Source organism: Maylandia zebra, linkage group LG4 (genome assembly GCF_041146795.1).
Source record: "Maylandia zebra isolate NMK-2024a linkage group LG4, Mzebra_GT3a, whole genome shotgun sequence".
NCBI lineage: Eukaryota > Metazoa > Chordata > Actinopteri > Cichliformes > Cichlidae > Maylandia > Maylandia zebra.
In genome coordinates, this window is record NC_135170.1 from 826,942 (window position 1) to 847,591 (window position 20,650).

Below are 20,650 nucleotides of genomic sequence, written 5' to 3' on the forward strand. Positions count from 1 at the left end.
TCAATCAATTAAAATGACCATAGAAATTAGAGAATGTCCGTTTCTTTTTAAACAAACTTTTACATTCAGCAGGGGATCAAACAATTGCCCCACCCACTGTATATAGCAAGTATTTTAGAGTCAAGGTTTTATGTCTGATAACTAAATCCTGGCCCAAATAGGGTTGTGCAACAAACCAACATCAGAATGGCTGAAAAGGAAAAGAATCAAGGTTTTGCAAACCTAAGTAAACTTAAGCAACACCATAAAGAAACATGGTTCAAAGTTCCCCGAGAACAATGTGACAGACTGATAAAGGCAATTACTTTAAGTTACAGCTGCTTGAAAGTTGTTGTAAAGGTGCTGAACCATGGGGTGTACTTAGTTTTCCACAGGAAAGGCAACTGACAATTTTTGGAGGGTAAAAAGAGTTAAATTCAAAATGTATCAAGAAAAAGCAAAACTCAACCATGTACTTAAAAAAGAGAGAAAACTTTAAGAAAAATCCAAAACATATTGAACCTTAAAGATCCAAATAAATTCCCTTCCCATTGTTGCTGAGCCTTATATTTCTTTGGTAACTGAACTGATATCATATTGAAATATTACTCATCCCATCAACCCCGAGACTATCATAATGTCCCTGATTGTTTCTCCAAGAATGTATAAATCATGATCACTCATGGTTCAGATTGTTTGGATTAGGGTTGAAGTCAAAGTGAAGTTTAGTGAGAAATGAATGCTTAATAATGCCTGAGGTGGGAAATTGTATTTTTGAAATATGTAAGTAATCATCTACTGGACTAAGACATTAGAGAAATAATTATTATAGGTCTTTTTTTTTTCCCAAAAAAGGTCCAACAGGAGGCTGTCTGGGAGAATCACCCAGAAGCAGTTTGCTCTTTGTTTTAGTCATCGTAAAACAGGAGTGGTGTAGGAAAGCAAACAAAACAGCAACAGAAGCATGGATATAAATATCAGCTCAAATCCCTGCATCAGAAAACTGCGCGCTAGGCACCAAAAGTAAAAGATTTTACAGAAAAACATATCACGATGTATTCTGTTAACGTGATACTTTTGAAAATGGTCAAAGTGGAACTAATTATGTCATTTAGTCCAGTAATTCTCTGCCCCTCCTATATTTTTGTAAATTTTCTCAAGGACTGGAAAGGATTATTATATGTGCAAGTACAGCAGAATTCAATGAAAAATATTTTAAAATCACAACTTTAGTTTGTAACTTCTGTTCCAATCAGTTTAGGATAAATGCCGTTTTTCTTTTTTTAGCAATCATTGTGTTTTTCCTCTGACACTGATATTTGTCTTTAAATACATTAAATTAATTGTTATTGACAAATACAATAACCCACAATAATTCTTTCATTCTTAACAACAATCATATTAACATAAAACCAGGTTTGCCAGTTACATACTTACTGTTATATCTGGTAGTTGCTGTGTGTGTATATTCAGTTATATAAATTCAATCAAGGATTTATTGTAACCATGGTGATACCATTTTTCAAGGTTTAGGAATAAGTTTGAACTGCTGGTGTCGCCAAAATACCCCAAAAGCAAAGAAAGCATTACTTAGCCATTAGCATCATTACAATGAATGAGTAAATGATATTTGGTCCACATGAAATCTGAAACATAAGAAAGACATTGAAAGAAATGACTAGGAAAGCTCATCCATTTTCATTGTTTTCTTTAACACATTTTGTTGCCTTTAGGCTTTTTGATGCCCCACACTGACTATTCCAAGATCTGGTGTCACATATTTACTTCATCTCCTCACAAAATTCTCTTTTCTTTTTCCCTTTCAGTGCTGAGTTTTTAACAAACTCACCCATTCCTCTACAAGAAGAGGAAAACTATTAACTGTAAACTGCTGCTCGTCTGTCTCTGCTGATGGGATTCACCGTAGAAACTGGGAGGGAGATAGAGAGAAAGAGAAGAACAACAATGGTGTTCACAGTTCCATCATCACATGCAACCTAATGGAGAAAGTGGCTGTTAGTAAATGTAAGCCATATTAACTTGGAAGACCAAACAATTTCACATCCTCTGAACTGATTTCCAGAGCGAATGGCTACATAGATTCTCTCAGCTGAGCTGCCAGAGGGCTTCCTGCCCGATGGTCTTGTATGTGGAAACCTCGTGTCTTCTGGATGTCTTCGGTGTTTTAGTCACAATTTTATGTAATTTAGTTGTCATATTGCTTTACTTACCTTTTTTTTTCAAGAGACTGCATAAACTGCGACTGATTCCCGGGAATCATCCATTATTTTGGCACTCAAAGCACTATGCAAGGTGAGGGAGTCTATCACGATGTCCAGCGACTGCTAGGCTGCCCTGTTAATCTCAGCTGAGAAACAGCAAGCTGAAGTCAATTCATACATATCAAAAAACAGCAGCTTTCACACTTATATGCACATCACACAGTCATTTATGTTTTATACTAGCTGAATCTCCCAGGAGGCATCGAGACAACATCTGGGGACTTGAAATTCAGCAAGACATCAGCATGTTAGTTCGGATGATGTAACCCAAAGACTACAGACACTTGGATGGATGCATTAGTTGAGATGAACAGAAACACTCAAAGGCACTAAACTGGCCATAAGGTCACATGGCTGTCTTCAGGCATCACTGATGACAGCCATGGGATAGGCCCTCTTTCTCACTTGTTCCTTCTTGAGATTTTATGGTATCTTACCCGAGTACCCCCGCCACCCTTAACTGCATCTCTGCATTGTTATTGCTCCTCCCCTTTAGAAAATCTGCATGGAAATCTGTATTAATGGGGGGAGGGGGGCATAGTTAATTTTTCTTTCAGCATTGTTAGTGTAATGGTAGCATCACTATCATCCAAGATACGTTTTAACTACTTACTGCTAAGGAGCTAAGAAAACATGGTGGAGGAGGATGAGCACCCTCCTCCCAGAGAAAAAGGAGACCATACACACCATATCTGTTTGGAGGTGTGAAACTGAGCAGGCAAACATCTTTTACAAACTATTTGAGGGACAAAAAATGGCAGTGATTGCAAATTAGAAATTCATTTTTCTGACATTGTTTATCAGCATGAATAATGTGCATGACTTTTGCAAGTCACTCTTTTCTCTCATGAATAACAGGGCTAGAAACTGGTTTTTGTGTGTGTGTGTGTGTGTGTGAAAATGTAATAATGTTATGTTATATGCAATAGAATGCGTACAGATAAGTGTGTAGGAATAACGATTTCATCCATTTGATTAACATGGTAAAACACCATTAAGAAAAAAAAGGTGAACCCTGTGTAGTTCTCTTTAAGATGTCTTAGGACACCCAATAATATAGCTTTCTTAAATCCAAGAGGAGTCCTCTTCAACTTTTGCAAGTATTTATTCTGCTATTGCTTCAACCTTTCACCTGGCTGCTATTCTGCCTTTTTCTTATTATTACTATCTCTTCTTCTTATTGAAGCCTCTTAGTAGAGTCCCTAGCTGTTAATCTCTACAATCACTGCTGTTTCCGGACTGAAAGTTGTCCATTCAAAGATGTCATTATCCTGTGCAGTCAAACTGAAAAGGTTACGTTGTTCTTTTAGTTACTTTGTCCTTGACCTAAATATTGCTTCCAAGGTCTTGAGGACCTTCCAAAGAACCATCAGAGGTGTGGGGTTCAGGTTACTTCAGGAGAAGGTCTACTGTTGCTTTATTTGTTCGTTTGTACATACTCTCAAAGTAATCCAAGCTGATCAGATGCCTTCATCAGATGAAAAGGTACACAATGCCTCACACTTGATGAGGGGGACAGTCTGACAGACACTGAAAGATGTCATCTGCAGATGTTTGATTTCATGGTGTAGCTTGGACAAATGACTCTTTAAGAGAAATACACAACCCCATCATCACTGTTCGGTATATTTGGTGTATCTTTTTGTCTTGATCTGGAATAACCTCTTTCTTTAATTTTCACAATGGTTCAGGGACAAAAAGAAAAAGAAATACCTTGGTGGAGTTTCTCAAGTTGCATATTTGAATATTTGTTGGCTGAATGAAATATGTAATCACTACATTTATATTACTCTTATCCATGAGCCCATTTCATAAAACTTATACCTGGAGTTTCCATAGTTTTGGAAAAAAACAGCCTGCAAAGGTGCTGGCTACTAATGACCTCGCCTGATGAGTCCATTTATGATATCTTTAGTAGGCTGTCATAGCAAATAGTGTACCAGCTGAAAAATTAGGCTACAAGTTAATAAGTAAAAAGAGGTTGGGAAAACTGTTGTTTGAAATATTTAAAGAGAATTGTGCCAAAATACACTATTTGAGTCAAACAAAGTCTGCTGAAACACTGTAGGAGCAGAGTATGCACAAGTGTAAGACATGCTCCTCTGACAGATAGAAAAAAGATTATTATAAGAAATATGTTTGTTAAATTATCTGGATTTTAATTGTGCCTCTCATTTTTATACTGTTTCATTCATATGAATTGCTCTGTGTTGTCTCTATTATACATTGATTTTTGCTCATGATGCTGGGTAAATGGACTGGTTCATACGTATAGCGCTTTTCTATTCGAGCACTCAGAGCGCTTTATACAGCATGCCTCATTCACCTGATAACAGAAGGTATTTTTCCCATGCCCAAGTGTTTTAATCTAACATTCACTCACATTCACACTCTGATCGATGCAGTGAAGAGCAAGTTGAGGTTATCATCTCACCCAAGTATATCTGAAATGCAGGCTAGAGCAGCCAGGGTTTGAATCTCCCGATTAGTCGATGACCTGCTCCACCTCCTGAGCTGCATTACATTATTATTAGAATCTCTTATTTCATGAACGTCAAAGAAATGACAAAAAAGGCAACTACAAAGCCGTACAAAACAACTAAAGAGAGATTTTAATAACTAAAAAGACAAATAGAACACCCCTTACCCACAAATAGATCCAGAGAGTCTACAGTGATGATGATAATGACTACAATGACAGTTGGAGGCTCATAATAACTGTAAAGAGATTAAAAATCACCTCAAGAGACAAAACAGAACTAAAAACAACTAAAAAAGAGACAATAAATAAAGTTAAAAAATATCAGTGAGAGGCCCAAAACTTTAACAGAAGAAAAAGACGACCATGTTCACCTTCTTATTTTCTTTAAAGTGTCTGACTGCATTCTGACTGGGGTAGATGGAGGGGTAGGAGTGGGCTTTTACATGGCGATGCCTGAGGCCTCAAATTCTGTGAGTAGATTTTTTATTCTATGGCAGACATACAGTAGGACACCAAACGTCAAATCAAAACATAATGAAAAACATGTTTCCTATGAAAAATGGCAAAAATGAAACATTTGAAAAAATCTGTTTATTTGAAGGCAAGCAAGCACTTTCAGCTGAAGTCGCTAAACTCACCTGTCTGCTTATATAAGAGCCACAGAGCTAAAATTAGAGGCCACGTAGAAAAAAAAGATTGATCGTTATCCTGAGAGATTTGAATTTATGTACTATATCTTTAGATTATTGCTCTCCGTGCCTTGCTAATCAATAGCAAGACTCTGCTTTGGAAATACTGCTGTGATATTTAGGATTAATAAAAATGTATGTATATATCCATTTAAACAATACATTTATCATTTATTGCTTAGCAGCCATGGTAGCTGAAGCTGAGGTTATGGATGATGATAACAATATGTTTTATAATAAATGTTACTTTTTTCAACATAATTTATGGTGATTCTTAATTTTGGTGGTAACCCAGGGTATCTCAGGTATATAGTATTCTATCAAAACATCAGGATGTTAGGATGCTGCAGTACTAAATCCGAGGAATTCAGTGAGTACATGTGGCTCTGTGGAAGTTAACTTGGAGGCTTGAAGTAGATTTTTCTGACTAAACTCAATGCGCTAGCATCTCTGACTTTAGTGATATTGCATGGGATAAGAAGAATTGGTTCCAGTGTTTTAGATCAGTTGTTTGCTTAACACTGTATATTACTTCAGCTTCAGCCGTGTCAAAATGAACAAGAGGATTTTATGTACTGTATTGTAGCTACACCAAGATAAACATCCATCCATTAGTTTTTAAAACTTATGCCAATTGTACTCACTGGAGACGTGATCTGATGTTTTATTTGAAGTCTTGGAATAGTTTTGATTCTATTCCAAAACTAACACAAGTCCAAAAACTGCATAATGGGTCTTTGACGAGTAAAATTTGTTGTGATATTTGGTTCTCTGACATCTTCAGTTTGTGAATATTTTAAATTTTTGCTTTTCGGTGTTTCCAAAATGATGTCTAATCCATTCCACACGTATGAAAAAATGCTTCGGAAGGTTTTGGGACATGAACACAAACCTGTATCACAGTGAGCTTTACCCCATCACCTCATCACCATCGCCAACCACTCCCATAATTCATCAGCCATGTTGTGTCAACCAGGCCACCACTTGTCCACTAACCCACTTAAAAACATAATGAAGCATTAAAAGCCAGTAAAGACTGTTAGATTGTAGAAACACGTAGGAAGTTCTTAGGATAAAGTAATAATGGAACAGGGCTCCCTGGTTTATGTTATTTTTCAGGATTTCCAGTTATGTACATATGTAGGTGTTAAGGTGTTTGTGTATAAAACATGTACGACAGGAATGCTTTGCAGACTGAACTAGACAATGTCCCTGTGCCCAGATGGACCACTAACTAGCCAATAGTGCTACTTTTGCTTTAAACCCAAACCATAATGAATTTTGTAGCCTATACAAGTATTTTAAGTAGTTAGCTAAGTCAGGTTTTTGGTTAGTTAATCCAGCAGGGCTGAGACATGGGTTAAAATTTCAATGTGTAGTGTACATTTGGCCCCATCCTAGAAGAACACAAAATTAGAAAGTGAGTGGTGTGACAGGGCTCAGGTGTGGTAAAAGGTCCTGTGTGCAAAAGTTTAACCCATGTAGAGCAGAAGTTTACATAAATATTTTTCACATTTTAGGCTGAGCTAGCAGGATTATTAAGACAGTTTAGGTCTGGACTAGATAAACTTTTCTTTTTGCAACACTGTGGTGAAACTCCTTTTGCTTGTCTCACCAAATCTAACCGATATACATGACTTTCATGATCTGAATTCAGATTACGAGTGCCAACACTGAGAAAACATGGATAGCTTTAGATTCTAAATTCTCTTCATTTCAGTATGGTTCATGAGTGTAGCCAGTCTGACATCCAGTCTTGCATGGAAATGAGAATTAACGAGGTTGCTGACATGTTTCTAAAAAGTAGAAAAGTGTTATAACAAATAGACAAAGAAATATCACCCTTATCAGTTTTGGAGGATTAGGTTACTTGAAAGCACCCTTTGGCTAGTTCAAAAAGTATCACGAATTAAGTGTGCAAGAGAAGAAGTACAAAGTCAAATAAAAGTCTATGTTGAGGGAAAAGCAAATAGGTTCTATGTTGGCCTGGTCAGTCAAAAGATCATATGACAAGATGAAGACATGTTCATTCCAAAATCTTCATTGTGGTGGTTTCTCTTTTCTGAAGCATTAAAATATTGGTGTCTGTGACACTCTGAGAACTGGGGGTGTCGTGTACACCATGTAGCTTACAGGCTTGTTATGAATTCATAGGCCTAATAAAAGACAGTATCAGGATACAATAGTGATTTAGGTTTTTTTGCAAACAGATCGACAGCTTACCAGCAAACTGATAAGACACCGGCAGTTCTGACAGTCAGTAAAGTCAATACACCATCACCACTTCCAAAGCTATTTGCTTGATTGCTCACAGGATATTTAGTGAATTTTGGCTAGCTCTCCAAGTCTGGGTAAAGTGATCTGAAATTATATGTGGGTGTTGTAAGGAACAAAATTAGATTTTATATTCAAACGATCTGACTAGCTAGAATTGATGTAGCATTTTTGTACACCGGCTGTATTAACTGGTCTAGCTTTATTAGATTTTTTTTTTTAAATAAACTGGTAAAAACAGACTTACCATGGTTAGTTACTCTGTCCTAGTGCCATTAGGCTATATTATTTGGATAATTAAGTCCACTAGCTTAAAACCATAAACAGTGATAAAAAAGAAATAGGCTTTTATGCTTAGCATGGAGAACTTTTTGTGTCAGTTTTAGCATGTTAAGGTCTAAAACTTCAACCCATATTTTCTGCAGCAACATCTCCATTCCAGGCGCCTTGCTTTTCCTCTATCTTAAACGTCTTCTCCTCTTTGTTCTCTTTCTTTCCTGATGCCTTCCTTCAGTTACTTTAAAGAAGAAGCTTTTTTTTCTTTTTGCATCCCTTGTTCCTGTATTTTTGTATTATATTTTTGGAGGTTAATTCCAAATGCATGCATGAGAAACATCAAAATAATGACGTTAACATAGTGTGAATGACCTGGTGAAGGGAAGCCTCCCCTCCTTTGACAGAAAGCAGTCCTATTTTCTTACTTTTTGTGTCAGATTTTAAAAGAAATTTTATAACCAACAAATAATATAATACTGTAATTTATAAGCCACAGAGGCAGCAGCACTATCTGAAGACAAATGTGGTTTAGATGGTTGATGCACCTAATTCAGATGTCTCTGAACATGAAAGTACAAAAAAATAAAGTCAGTGTCTCTTTTGGTAGGGTGGACTCTGTCACAAAACTCTGTGTTTCTGTCCTCATGATGAGACATCAGCAGCTAAAATACTATTACTATTTAAAGAACTGCATCTGCTTTAGGTCGTTTTAGTTCCACTTTTCTGTTTTTTTGTTTTTTGTTTTTTTGCTTTTTTGTTGATAGTGAAAAGGCAGAGCTAAGAAAGATGACTGCAACAGAAAGATGAGAGGCTTCCCTACATGAATGAATTAGTTACACTCTAAAAAGCTGATCTTGGATCTGATTTTGTTGTCACTGCAATGGAAAGAGAAAAAGAATCAAGAACTGTATAAAATATATCTGAATGGAATGTTAATTATTTACCTTTTTCTAGTTTTGAAACATGTAAAAGAACAAAGGTGAAACTATGAAAATTCAACATTTGTGAAAAAAAAAACTGCTGTCAAACAGTGTGAATGCTGTGAATGCTGATTTGCCTGAGCAGCTCTCCTTCCGAATTGATAGATCATCCTTTAAAAAAGAATAATACTAAAAACAAAATAACAATAAAAAAAATAATTTAAAAAAGTTAATAAAAGAATTAAAAGCAAATGCCAAAATTTTTTACATTTGTCCTGTTTTTTGTTTTTCTTAATGATTATTTGTCATTCCCGCACACATCTTCATGTCACATTTTACAGCATAATGTGTAGATACAAGATTGCTTTTTGGACACTATATTTTAGAACTTTAGCGTTCTGGCTGCTTTCATGTTCGTTTTTTGGACCCAAAACAAATAACACCAATAACAAAAGTAGTCTAAAGGTCCACTACAAAGATGAGGCCTAGCAGACAGCAGCTGTAGCTGGTTTCGGGACAATTGCCAAGCAAAGACTCACAGCCTTGGCCAGCCACTTGAAGAGGTATATAAATCAGCTGCACTCTAATGAGCCTGCCAAGGTGTACTCTCAGTGGCATGAAAAAAAAGACTGGAGCCGGAGCAATATTTGAAGAGCATATGGGTGAAGTATGCAACCAATAACAGCAATGCTCAGTGGCTTGTGAATCTATGAGCAGACCACAGCAACCTCCCAGTGAGCATCACACTGGCTGACATCCAGGAAAGGGTCTCCAGTATGAAGAGTTGGACAGCACTAGACCCTGATATGATGCACACCTACTTGCAGAAGAAGCTGACTGCACTTCATGAGTGCATGGCTGCACAAATGAACCAGCTGCTAGTAGATTCGATACCCAGAATGGCTAACTGATTGCTGGACAGTCCTGATCCCAGATGATCCCCACAGGTCCCATCCAACTATCAGCCAATAACCTGCCTCAGTACAACATGAAAGCTCCTATCAGGCATTATAGTGGCTGAGGTGAACAGGCATATGGCTCAGTACATGAGCGGGGCACAGAACGAATTAGGCAGGAACACCAGAGGGGCAAAACACCAGCTACTGTTAGATAGAACAGACTCCGAGGCCAGGCTCACCAACCTCTGCACCGCCTGGGTTGCTTACGAGAAAACCTATGCCTCATACCTGGATCCTGGAATGCATAAACTGTACAAGATCAACAGGACCCTAAGAGCTAGTGATGGTAAATTTGATTCTTTTTACTGAATTGAGTTTTAATGAGTCACTCACCAAAGTGAATCGGCTTTTTTGAGTCATTTGATTCACTGAGTCAGTTGACCAGAGAGTGCAAAAAATGTACATTTTCACTCAAACTTAATTTGTTTCTCTTTTCATGTAAATCCTACTGCTAAGATGAGTGATTCTAAAAGAAAACAACTATTTTATATAGAAAAAAAGAGCAAAAACATTTCTAAAATTAAGCTATTTCTTATCAAAATTGCTAAATAAACATTTATTTTGTGTATTTTTATTTTATTAGTATTTTCCTTAAATGTGTTAAATATATATTTTCTCATCTAAATGTCCACTGAGCTGTGAGCCAGGGGGCGGAAATGCGCCTTAACATTGGTTGCCAACCATGAAGAAGAAGAAGCTGTGAGCCAGGAGGGAGGGGGTGAGCGAGTGAGTGATTCGTTCGCTCGCTCTATGATTCAGCACAGGAGGGAGGAGGTTAGTGAGTCCTGAGTGATTCGCTTAGGCTTACGATTCAGCACAGGAAGGGAGGGGGTGAGTAGCTCAAATGTGCTGTTAGCATGTTAGCAGAGCGATGCTACTGTGAACCGAGAAGCTATTGTCTTGATGTGAGCTTCTACTCAGGGTTTTTTTCTTCCAGTTCAGAGCAGAAATTTTTTTGTTAAGATACTGGATGTTGTCTTTCTCCAAAATTTTAATTATAAGCTAGATATATTGCTGCTAACAGCAACAGGGATGAGTCAGTGAGTTAGTTGGGCTTGTGAATCATGATTCATGAGTCAGTAAAGTGATTCTCGAGTATTGAACGATTCGTTCATAATTCGCGCATCACTACTAAGAGCCTTTATCTGTATTTAATGGGCATGTGCCGAACAACAACTAAAGGGCACTCAAGCCAGTTGCTCAAGACATCATTAACTGCAGGATTTACCAAGGAGATGTCCCTTCCTCACTGCTGTTCTGCATAGGCCTGAACCCCCTCAATGAGATCTCTTACAAGACTGGCTATAGATAACAACTATGAAATGGAGCAATTGTCAGCCACCTCCTCTACATGGATGACATCAAGCTGTATGCCAAGAGTGAATAGAGTAAACCTCACTTCACAGATCCACCACTTGAGGATCTACAGCAACGACACTGGGATGTCAATCGAATTGGAGAAGTGTTGCCGAGTGGTAAGAAAGAGAGGGAAAGTAGTCTGGGAATCCCACAGGCAAACGGGAACCATGAAGAAGCCACTAGGAAAGCCGCAACAACCAAATCCCTGCAGAGAGTAATGCAAGTCCTGAGGAGTCAGCTGAATGGAAAGAACAAGATCAAGGCAATCAATACCTACACCATGCTGATGATCAGATACCTAGCTGTGATGGCTCTGGTTTCCCTGGGACAGGGAGAACTGGGATAGCTTCCAGGGGTGACAGAGGGCAGCCAAAGATTTTTTGGGCAGTGTTAATGACCCTCTATGCAGTCTGGAGAAATACCAAGCTAGAGAAATAACAACGTCTGAGAGAGGAACTTGAGAAGATGTGGGGGGTGAAGCACACAGTGGTCCACGTGGCAATTGGAGCACTCAGGGCAGTGACTTCCAGGTGAGTGATGAAAGTGATTATGAATAAGAGCAGAGGATACTGTTAATTGATATATGACCCATAAATTAGAAGATTACCAAGGGAAGCGGAGCCTGGAATATCAACAAGCAAACAGCCATCTCTCAGGGCTGTGAGAGATGGCTGGGCTGGGCTGCCCTCTCAGGCTTCTCTGGACCTGTTGCATCTACTCATTTTGCTGTGTATGTGAGGACTGAAGTCTGTTATTCTCCACCAGTTTGTTGTGGAGATATTATCTGAATTTCAGGAGTGGGACCACTCCTCTTTCACGCCCACTCCAGCCTCAGGCTATAAAAGCCCCCCTTCACCAATACCTGCTGTTCTCATTTTCATGCCCCCCCTTCCCACTCCCCTTTCCCTCTCTTCTCCTCTCTTCCTTTCCTTCATTCACTTCTCGTTAGTACATGGGGATCTGCTCGGCCTGGGAGCCGTTGCCAGTCCCCTTCGAGGCCTTCCCCAAACCGCAGGACCAGTTCATACTCCCTCATTGCCCATTGTTACCTAGGATGTGGTCCCAGCTAGTGAAATGTGGTAGTGATATGTTGGTAACTTGGTTTCTCATGTGCTCATTTGCTTTGTGAAGCGTATGAGCTGACAAGCAGTCCCAAATTGGTTTCTGACAAGCAGGAGTCCAAAGAAACTGTTTCACTGGGCTGACCAAATCAGTGAAGGGAGTTAAAACATTAGAGAAGTTTTTACAGAATCCTCTATAATAGCCACACATCCCCAGAAATCGGCCAGAAACTCAACAATAGCCTGAATTTTTGCCTCCACTGGACGTACCTATCCCTGTCCCACTCGTTTTCCCAGGTATGTGACTGTAGCTTTGCCAAATTCAAATTTAGTGAGGTTTAAAGTAAGTGATGCTTCATGGAAACGGTTGAACTTAATGGTCAGACCTCATCCAGATAGGCATCGCAGTTATTCATTCCAGCAAGTACCCTGACCATGTCATGCTAAAATATAGCAGGTGCAATACGCAACCCAAACGGCATAACTGTATACTGCGCAGGACCCTCAAGCTCCCAGGCTTCATGTAGAGGACCCAAGCTTGGAGGATAAACTGCCCGCAGGGGCGAGAGGGTATTTATTTAAAAAAAAATTTTTTTTTTTAATTCCCCACTGGTCGGTTAAGGCCATCTTCCAGGGTTCGGGACTTGGGGTGAAACCCTCCATACATGGTCAGGGGCTTCCTTGTCTTGATGTCAGTGGTTTCTATCTCCTCCTTTGGCCAGCTTATTACCCCAGCAGGGTACCTGATCACGAGCAGGGCGTAGGTGTTGATAACCCGGATCTTCTTCATACCATTCAGCTCACTCCTTGGGACTTGCCTGACCCTTTGCAGGTACTTGGTGGTTGCAGCTTTCCTAGCGGCCTGTTCATAATTCCCATTTGCCTGTGGGATCCCCAGGTACTTGTAGCTGTCCTCAGTGTCTGCAATGTTGCTTTTTGGTAGTTTGATCCCCTCAGTTCTGACTACCTTCCCTCTCTTTGTTACCATCTGACTACACTTCTCCAGTCTAAACGACATTCCATTGTCATTTTTGTATAGCCTGGTAGTGTGGATCAGTGAATCGATGTCTTGTTCACTCTTGGCATACAGCTTGATGTCATCCATGTACAGGAGGTGACTGACAACTGCTCCACTCTGTAGTTGGAATCCATAGCCAGTCTTGTAAGAGATCTCACTGAGGGTGTTCAGGCCTATGCAGAACGGCAGAGAGGACAGGACATCTTCTTGGTAGATCCTGCACTTGAAGGTGACTTGGGCTATGGGCTTGAAGTTGGCCTCCAGTGTTGTACGCCACATCCCCATTGAGTTCCTGATGAAGGCCCTTAGGGTCCTGTTGATCTCGTATAGTTCTAGGCATTCCAGGATCCAGGTGTGGGGCATCGAGTCATAGGTCTTCTTGTACTCAATCCAGGCATGGGTTGATCAGCCTAGTCTTGCAGTCTCGGCTCACTGCTCGGTCTACCAGTAGGTGGTGTTTTGCGCCTCTGGTATTCTTGCCAATTTCTTCCTGTGGCCCACTCATGTATTGAGCCATGTGCCTGTTCATCTTAGGCGCTAGGATGCCTGATAGGACCTTCCCTGTGATACTGAGGCAGGTTATTGGCTGGTCGTTCAATGGGACTGGTCCCTTCTAGGGGTCCTTGAGGTTAGCCATTCCGGATGCCACTCGTCAGTGTGCAGCTGCTTCATTTGTGCTGCCAGATGCTCATGGAGTGCAGTCAGCTTCTTCAGCCAGTAGGCGTGAACCACGTCGGTGCCCCTTTCTTGGATGTGCGCCACTGTGATGGTTACTGGACCGTGTTCAGGGAGGCTGATTTGGTCTGTTCTTAGATCCACTAGCCCCTGAGCATTGTTGTTATTTGTTCCATCCTTCTCCCATGTGCTCTTCCAGTATTGCTCCGTCTCCAGCCTTGGTGGTGCTGTTCTCATATTGTTCCCCTGCCCCTGAGAGTACACCTGGCTGGCTCCATGGAGAACAGCTGGTTTATTCTCCTGCCTTCGATCTCTCTGGTGTATCTCTTTACACGGCTGGCAAATGCTGTGAGTCTTTGCTTGGCAGTTTCCAAGGACTCAGGTATAAGATAAGATAACCTTTATTAGTCCCACACGTGGGAAATTTGTTAATTATTTGCAGAGTCTAATTACTAATACGTTAGTTATAAAAAAAATTACGAGAAAAAAGATAAGAAAGAAAGAAACTCAGAATGAGCAGAGCTGCTGTAACAGGCTGGACAGCTTGCTGTAATTCTAAGGCACTGTCTTTGTCGCACCTTTCTCCAGCTCTGATAGTTGGCTAACCTCCCTCCATGCTACTTTGATCTTAGCCTCTAGTGTCCTTCTCAATGGAGGGTACTGCTCCTTGTGGCTGTTTAGCTTGTAGCCAAGCATCTCACTGATCACTGCTGCCGTAGTATAGATCAGCTAGTTAGTATTGGTAATGGTATCGTAGCGGTAGTGCTGCATTCACACCATCTAGTAGATCTTCCGATCTTCTGAAGGTACTTCATGCAGTCTTTCAGGTCCGTTTCTCTCGCACTAAGCGATCCTACTTCCATCACACTTGGGGCTTGGTACCCAATCTCGGGTGAGGGTGATGATATATCCCCCTGACCTGCCATCCTGCCGCCCCCTTGCTGTAGCATGTGTGTTGTACCTGATCAATCTCTAGCTGTGAGAGCAGTCCCTTCTTCCGCTCCCGCTGGGGCTACTTGTGTAGTAGCATGTGTAACCCACATAAAATGGGGGTACCACTTTAAGGACTGATATGAGGAGAGATGGACAGCCTGCCCAACCAATCGAAATGCACAGGTCCCAGTATGTTTTGACCAATGGGAGAGCAGTCTGCCGCTGTATGTCCCACCTACGTGCTCTGTGTTTGCTGCTATGTGTGGAGGTAGTCGCGTGCTGGCAGGTGAAAAGAGAGACTGAAGCTTTTGAGCTGGAAAAAAATATTAGATATAAGTTGCAACCAACTGTGTTGCACATAAGTTCACTGGTTATCAGCTACCTTTCATGTTAAAAGTAGCCACAGTGAGTAAACAGGCAAATGCTGCATTTTTCTGGTGACTTTAGAAAGTACCGCGTGGAGCTAAACTGTTAGCCTTTGTTAGCTCTGGTTGCTATCAACTGCCTGAAAGTTCATCTCAATCTGCTTCCAGAAGTAAGGTAACACTTGAAGCGCAACTTATGTTTATTTTTTCTTCATGTCGTATTACGGTTATTAAAGAGAAAACAACATGTCCTGTTACGTTATTTAGAGCCCTGCATTTTCCGACCGAGAGACACCATGCCATTGTCTTCGGCCGTGATGCGCTGAGATTGGTGAGCACATGTTGTATGTCTCAGTTAGTTCATGTCTGTTTCACATTTTATTGTTGAGAAACTGAATTAATCTCAATTGTTTGATTAATAATTGTCGCCTATGCGACATATATGCATATGCACTGACTTTACTTGGGTTAATGCATAGTTTGTGTAAGAGAAATGTTTTATTTTTGCAAATTTGAGTATTTTTATTGCAAATTTATGTTGAATGTGATTTAAACAAAATCCTAAGTCGGGAATTATAGCTAGAACAGCATAATTAATATTTGAATTGCTCTTCTGACCCTGTCCGTTGACAGGTCAGGGTTTTTTTTGTATGCTGAATTGTTCCTGAGGTGGATTCCTCCGGTGAAATAGATGGCGAGCCTTCCCACCTGGACTTAGAGAGACTGAGATTCGCTTCTTTTCCACTTGATGATCTGCTGCACCTTGCGGTGTGGTAGGACTGTATCACTCACACTTTCACGCACAGCTGGTTATACATAAGACCACTGACTGACATTCTCTCATCCCTATTTTCTTTCACACCCTGGGAATTTTTTGGACTTTACCCCTTGGACATTTTTTATTTGGGACTTTAAATAATGAGCTGTTGTGTAGAGCATTCTCCACATGTGAAAAGAGTGTGAGATTTTCATTTGAATGTACATTGGATTTGTGTAATCTGTTTCTATAAGAGTTAAGGAGTCAGGTTACTAGGGTGCACCCGAGCATTGAAACCCGAACATTGAAAACCAAAAATAACACTTGGCCAAGTCATTGCTTTAGTAGTTTGTGTTTTACTTTTCTTTTAATTTTTGTAAGTTTCCTTTCTACCATTGTAAAGTGTCTTTAACCTGTGCTTGTCAACCTTATGGTTTATGTCACTAAAGTTGGCTGGTTCTTTTGAGTTACATTCTTGTCTCTGTGTCTCATTTGAACACACCCCTATGCTCCTATAGTCGAGCCTATTGGCCCATTGATATATTCTTTTCAACAATTCCCCTTACTGTGTTACACATGCCATTAGCGCCCTATTTTTTTCTACATATGACAAAACTCTTTCCGCCAAATATGTAAGGTAAGTGTGTGTGTAACCAAATAAACACCCAAAGTCTGTATATGTATTGACTTAATAAAAGGTTTCAAGTTCAAGGTCATGATGCACTGTTCCTTCATTATCAGGCCAGTGCCTACATGAGAACTGAGCTGTAGGGAGTTCAGTTCTTTTAACTTTCTTCTTTCAATAAATCTCAGAAAATTAAAGAGTGATTACCTCAGAGGAAATTATTGAGGTGACGAGTGTTCGACAACTGAGAGCAGACAGAATCACCACTGAAATCTTAGTTGATAAAGAATCCAGAGTGAAGAGCGATTGAGACCGACTTAAATAATTTGTCCTGGAAAAATTAAAATACAATCTGAAATTTGATTTAAAGAATTTGAAATCATCCTGTGTTTGGTAAAACAGTGCTGGTGGACTTGTTTTTAGACAGTACATCTTGGATCTGGAGAATTTTCACTTGTTCAGTTGGCAGATGTTTTCCACTTATTTGAAGCAAAAATATCTTGTGTTAAGTGAAGAAAAAATCTGCCAATAGAACAAGTGAAAATTCTCCAGATCCAAGATGCACTGTCTAAAAACAAGTTCGTATATATCACTGAAACACTGTTACTCTGTAGCTGATTGTGTCTTATTTTAAGTGTGATGAGATACTTTTGATTAGAAATAATATAAGAAATATAATTGTTAAGATTTTGAGTTTTTGCAGTGTATGATTTAATTATGTTTTCTCCTTCTAAGCAGGCCTGTGAGATTGAAACAAAAGCACTACGAAAACTCACTGAGGACAGTCCTAGGGTAAGCCTCTCCAAATTACAATTGCTTCAAAGAAAGTCGCCTATCTGGGACACATGACCATCTCAGATGGTAAGTCCCCCTCCAACAAGGATTGGAGCACTTCACTCCATTCCAAAATCACTTACATTTTCTTGGTGTGATGTCATATTGCTGCCAGTGGATACCAGAGTATGCTGCATGAGAGGCTTCACTATATATATATATATATATATATAAACACCCAGCACGCCCCTGCGGGCGGTTTATCCTTCAAGCTCGGGTCCTCTACCAGAGGCCTGGGAGCTTGAGGGTCCTGCGCAGTATCTTAGCTGTTCCCAGGACTGCGCTCTTCTGGACAGAGATCTCCGATGTTGTTCCCGGGATCTGCTGGAGCCACTCGCCTAGCTTGGGAGTCACCGCACCTAGTGCTCCGATTACCACGGGGACCACCGTTACCTTCACCCTCCACATCCTCTCGAGCTCTTCTCTGAGCCCTTGGTATTTCTCCAGCTTCTCGTGTTCCTTCTTCCTGATATTGCTGTCATTCGGAACCGCTACATCGATCACTACGGCCGTCTTCTTCTGTTTGTCTACCACCACTATGTCCGGTTGGTTAGCCACCACCATTTTGTCCGTCTGTATCTGGAAGTCCCACAGGATCTTAGCTCGGTCATTCTCCACCACCCTTGGGGGCATCTCCCATTTTGACCTCGGGACTTCCAGGTTATACTCCGCACAGATGTTCCTGTACACTATGCCGGCCACTTGGTTATGGCGTTCCATGTATGCCTTGCCTGCTAGCATCTTGCACCCTGCTGTTATGTGCTGGATTGTCTCTGGGGCATCTTTACACAGCCTGCACCTGGGGTCTTGCCTGGTGTGATAGACCCCAGCCTCTATGGATCTTGTACTCAGAGCTTGTTCTTGTGCTGCCATGATTAGTGCCTCTGTGCTGTCTTTCAGTCCAGCTTTGTCCAGCCACTGGTAGGATTTCTGGATATCAGCCACCTCCTCTATCTGCCGGTGGTACATACCGTGCAGGGGCCTGTCCTTCCATGATGGTTCCTCGTCTCCCTCCTCTTTCTTGGGTTTCTGCTGCCTGAGGTATTCACTGAGCACTCGGTCAGTTGGGGCCATCTTCCCAATGTATTCTTGGATGTTCGTTGTCTCATCCTGGACTGTGGTGCTGACACTCACCAGTCCCCGGCCCCCTTCCTTCCGCTTAGCGTACAGCCTCAGGGTGCTGGACTTGGGGTGAAACCCTCCATGCATGGTCAGGAGCTTTCTTGTCTTTATGTCAGTGGCTTCTATCTCCTCCTTTGGCCAGCTTATTACCCCAGCAGGGTACCTGATCACGGGCAGGGCGTATGTGTTGATGGCCCGAATCTTGTTCTTACCATTCAGCTGACTCCTCAGGACTTGCCTGACCCTCTGCAGGTACTTGGTGGTTGCAGCCTTTCTAGCGGCCTCTTCATGGTTCCCATTTGCCTGCGGGATCCCCAGGTACTTGTAACTGTCCTCTATGTCTGCAATGTTGCCTTCTGGTAGTTCAATCCCCTCAGTTCTGACTACCTTCCCTCTCTTTGTTACCATCCGACTACACTTCTCCAGTCCGAACGACATTCCAATGTCATTGCTGTATAGCCTGGTAGTGTGGATCAGTGAATCGATGTCTCGTTCACTCTTGGCATACAGCTTGATGTCATATATATATATATATGTGTGTGTGTGAAGTTGGACACTTTACACCGGTACAAGACATAAGATTAGCATTGAATTAGCTCCAGAATTTAAATATCTTGGGGTCATTCTAGACCCAACATTATCCTTCAAGAGTCACATAAATGAAGTGTCCCAGGTACTTAGATTTAATAATCGAAATTTTAATCATATACGTAGTAATTTAAATATGAATGTTGCAAAAACTTATTTTTACTCAGTGATCAGGATTCAGGATTAATGGCAAGAAGGCAGCGGGTCCAGATGGCATCAGCTCGAGGGTCGTCAGGTCCTGCGCGGACCAACTGTGTGGGGTGATGGAGCACCTCTTCAACCTGAGCCTGAGGTTGGGAAGAGTCCCACAGCTCTGGAAAACCTCCTGTGTTGTACCAGTGCCAAAGACTTCACGCCCCAAGGACCTCAACAGCTACAGGCCGGTGGCTCTGACATCCCACCTGATGAAGACCCTGGAGCGGTTGGTCCTGGCTCAGCTTCGGCGCCTAACAAGCTCATCACTGGACCCACTTCAGTTTCCCTACCAGCCTGGCATTGGAGCGGATGATGCCGTCATTCACCTCCTACATCGTTCCCTCGCTCACCTGGAGACCGCTGGAAGCACTGTGAGAATCATGTTCTTTGATTTCTCCAGTGCCTTCAACACTATTCTTCCCTCGGTTTTGAAGGACAAGCTGGAGAACTCTGGAGTGGACCATCACCTCACTACCTGGATTTTGGACTACCTCACCGACCGACCACAGTATGTGAGGACTCAGGGCTGTGTGTCGGACAGGGTCGTCTGCAGTACGGGGGCCCCACAGGGAACGGTTCTGGCTCCGTTCCTCTTCACCATCTACACTGCAGACTTCTCCCACAATTCCACCCAGTGCTTCCTGCAGAAGTTCTCTGATGACTCTGCAATAGTCGGCCTCATCACTGATGGGGACGACAGGGAGTACAGAGGTCTGACCCAAGACTTTGTGGACTGGTGCCAGCTGAACTACCTCCAGATCAATGCCAGTAAAACCAAGGAGCTGGTGGTAGACTTCCGCAGGCACAAGCATTCTCCACTGCAACCACTGAACATCCAGGGTATGGACATTGAGGCTGTGGACAGCTACAGGTACCTTGGTGTTCATCTGAACAACAGACTGGACTGGACTCATAACTCAGACGCCCTCTACAGGAAAGGGCAGAGCAGGTTGTACCTGCTGCGGAGACTCAGGTCGTTTGGGGTGGAGGGCCCACTCCTGAAGACCTTCTATGACTCTGTGGTGGCTTCTGCTATCTTTTATGGTGTGGTCTGCTGGGGCGGCAGCATCTCTGCTGGGGACAGGAAGAGACTGAACAGGGTGATCCGAAGGGCCAGCTCTGTTCTAGGATGCCCTCTGGACCCAGTGGAGGTGGTGAGTGACAGGAGAATGGTGGCTAATCTGTCATCCATGTTGGACAATGTCTCCCACCCCATGCAGCAGACTGTGACAGCACTGAGCAGCTCCTTCAGTGGGA

The 20,650-nt window shown here is 41.6% G+C and overlaps 1 protein-coding gene across 5 annotated transcripts in view; it reads left to right on the plus strand.

The window, feature by feature from the left end:
• kcnc3a (potassium voltage-gated channel, Shaw-related subfamily, member 3a) overlaps positions 1-9,166 on the plus strand; it is a 105,403-nt gene extending 96,237 nt beyond the window's left edge. For all 5 annotated transcript variants that reach the window (XM_076882820.1, XM_076882819.1, XM_076882822.1 and 2 more), the window contains one exon: positions 1,806-9,166. Coding sequence is in view for 1 of the 5 variants with exons in the window: in XM_004573132.3 (XP_004573189.3) it covers positions 1,806-1,819 (14 nt within the window). In the remaining 4 variants the exon portion in view is untranslated. The remainder of the gene's footprint in view (positions 1-1,805) is intronic.
• Positions 9,167-20,650: the final 11,484 nt, after the last annotated feature.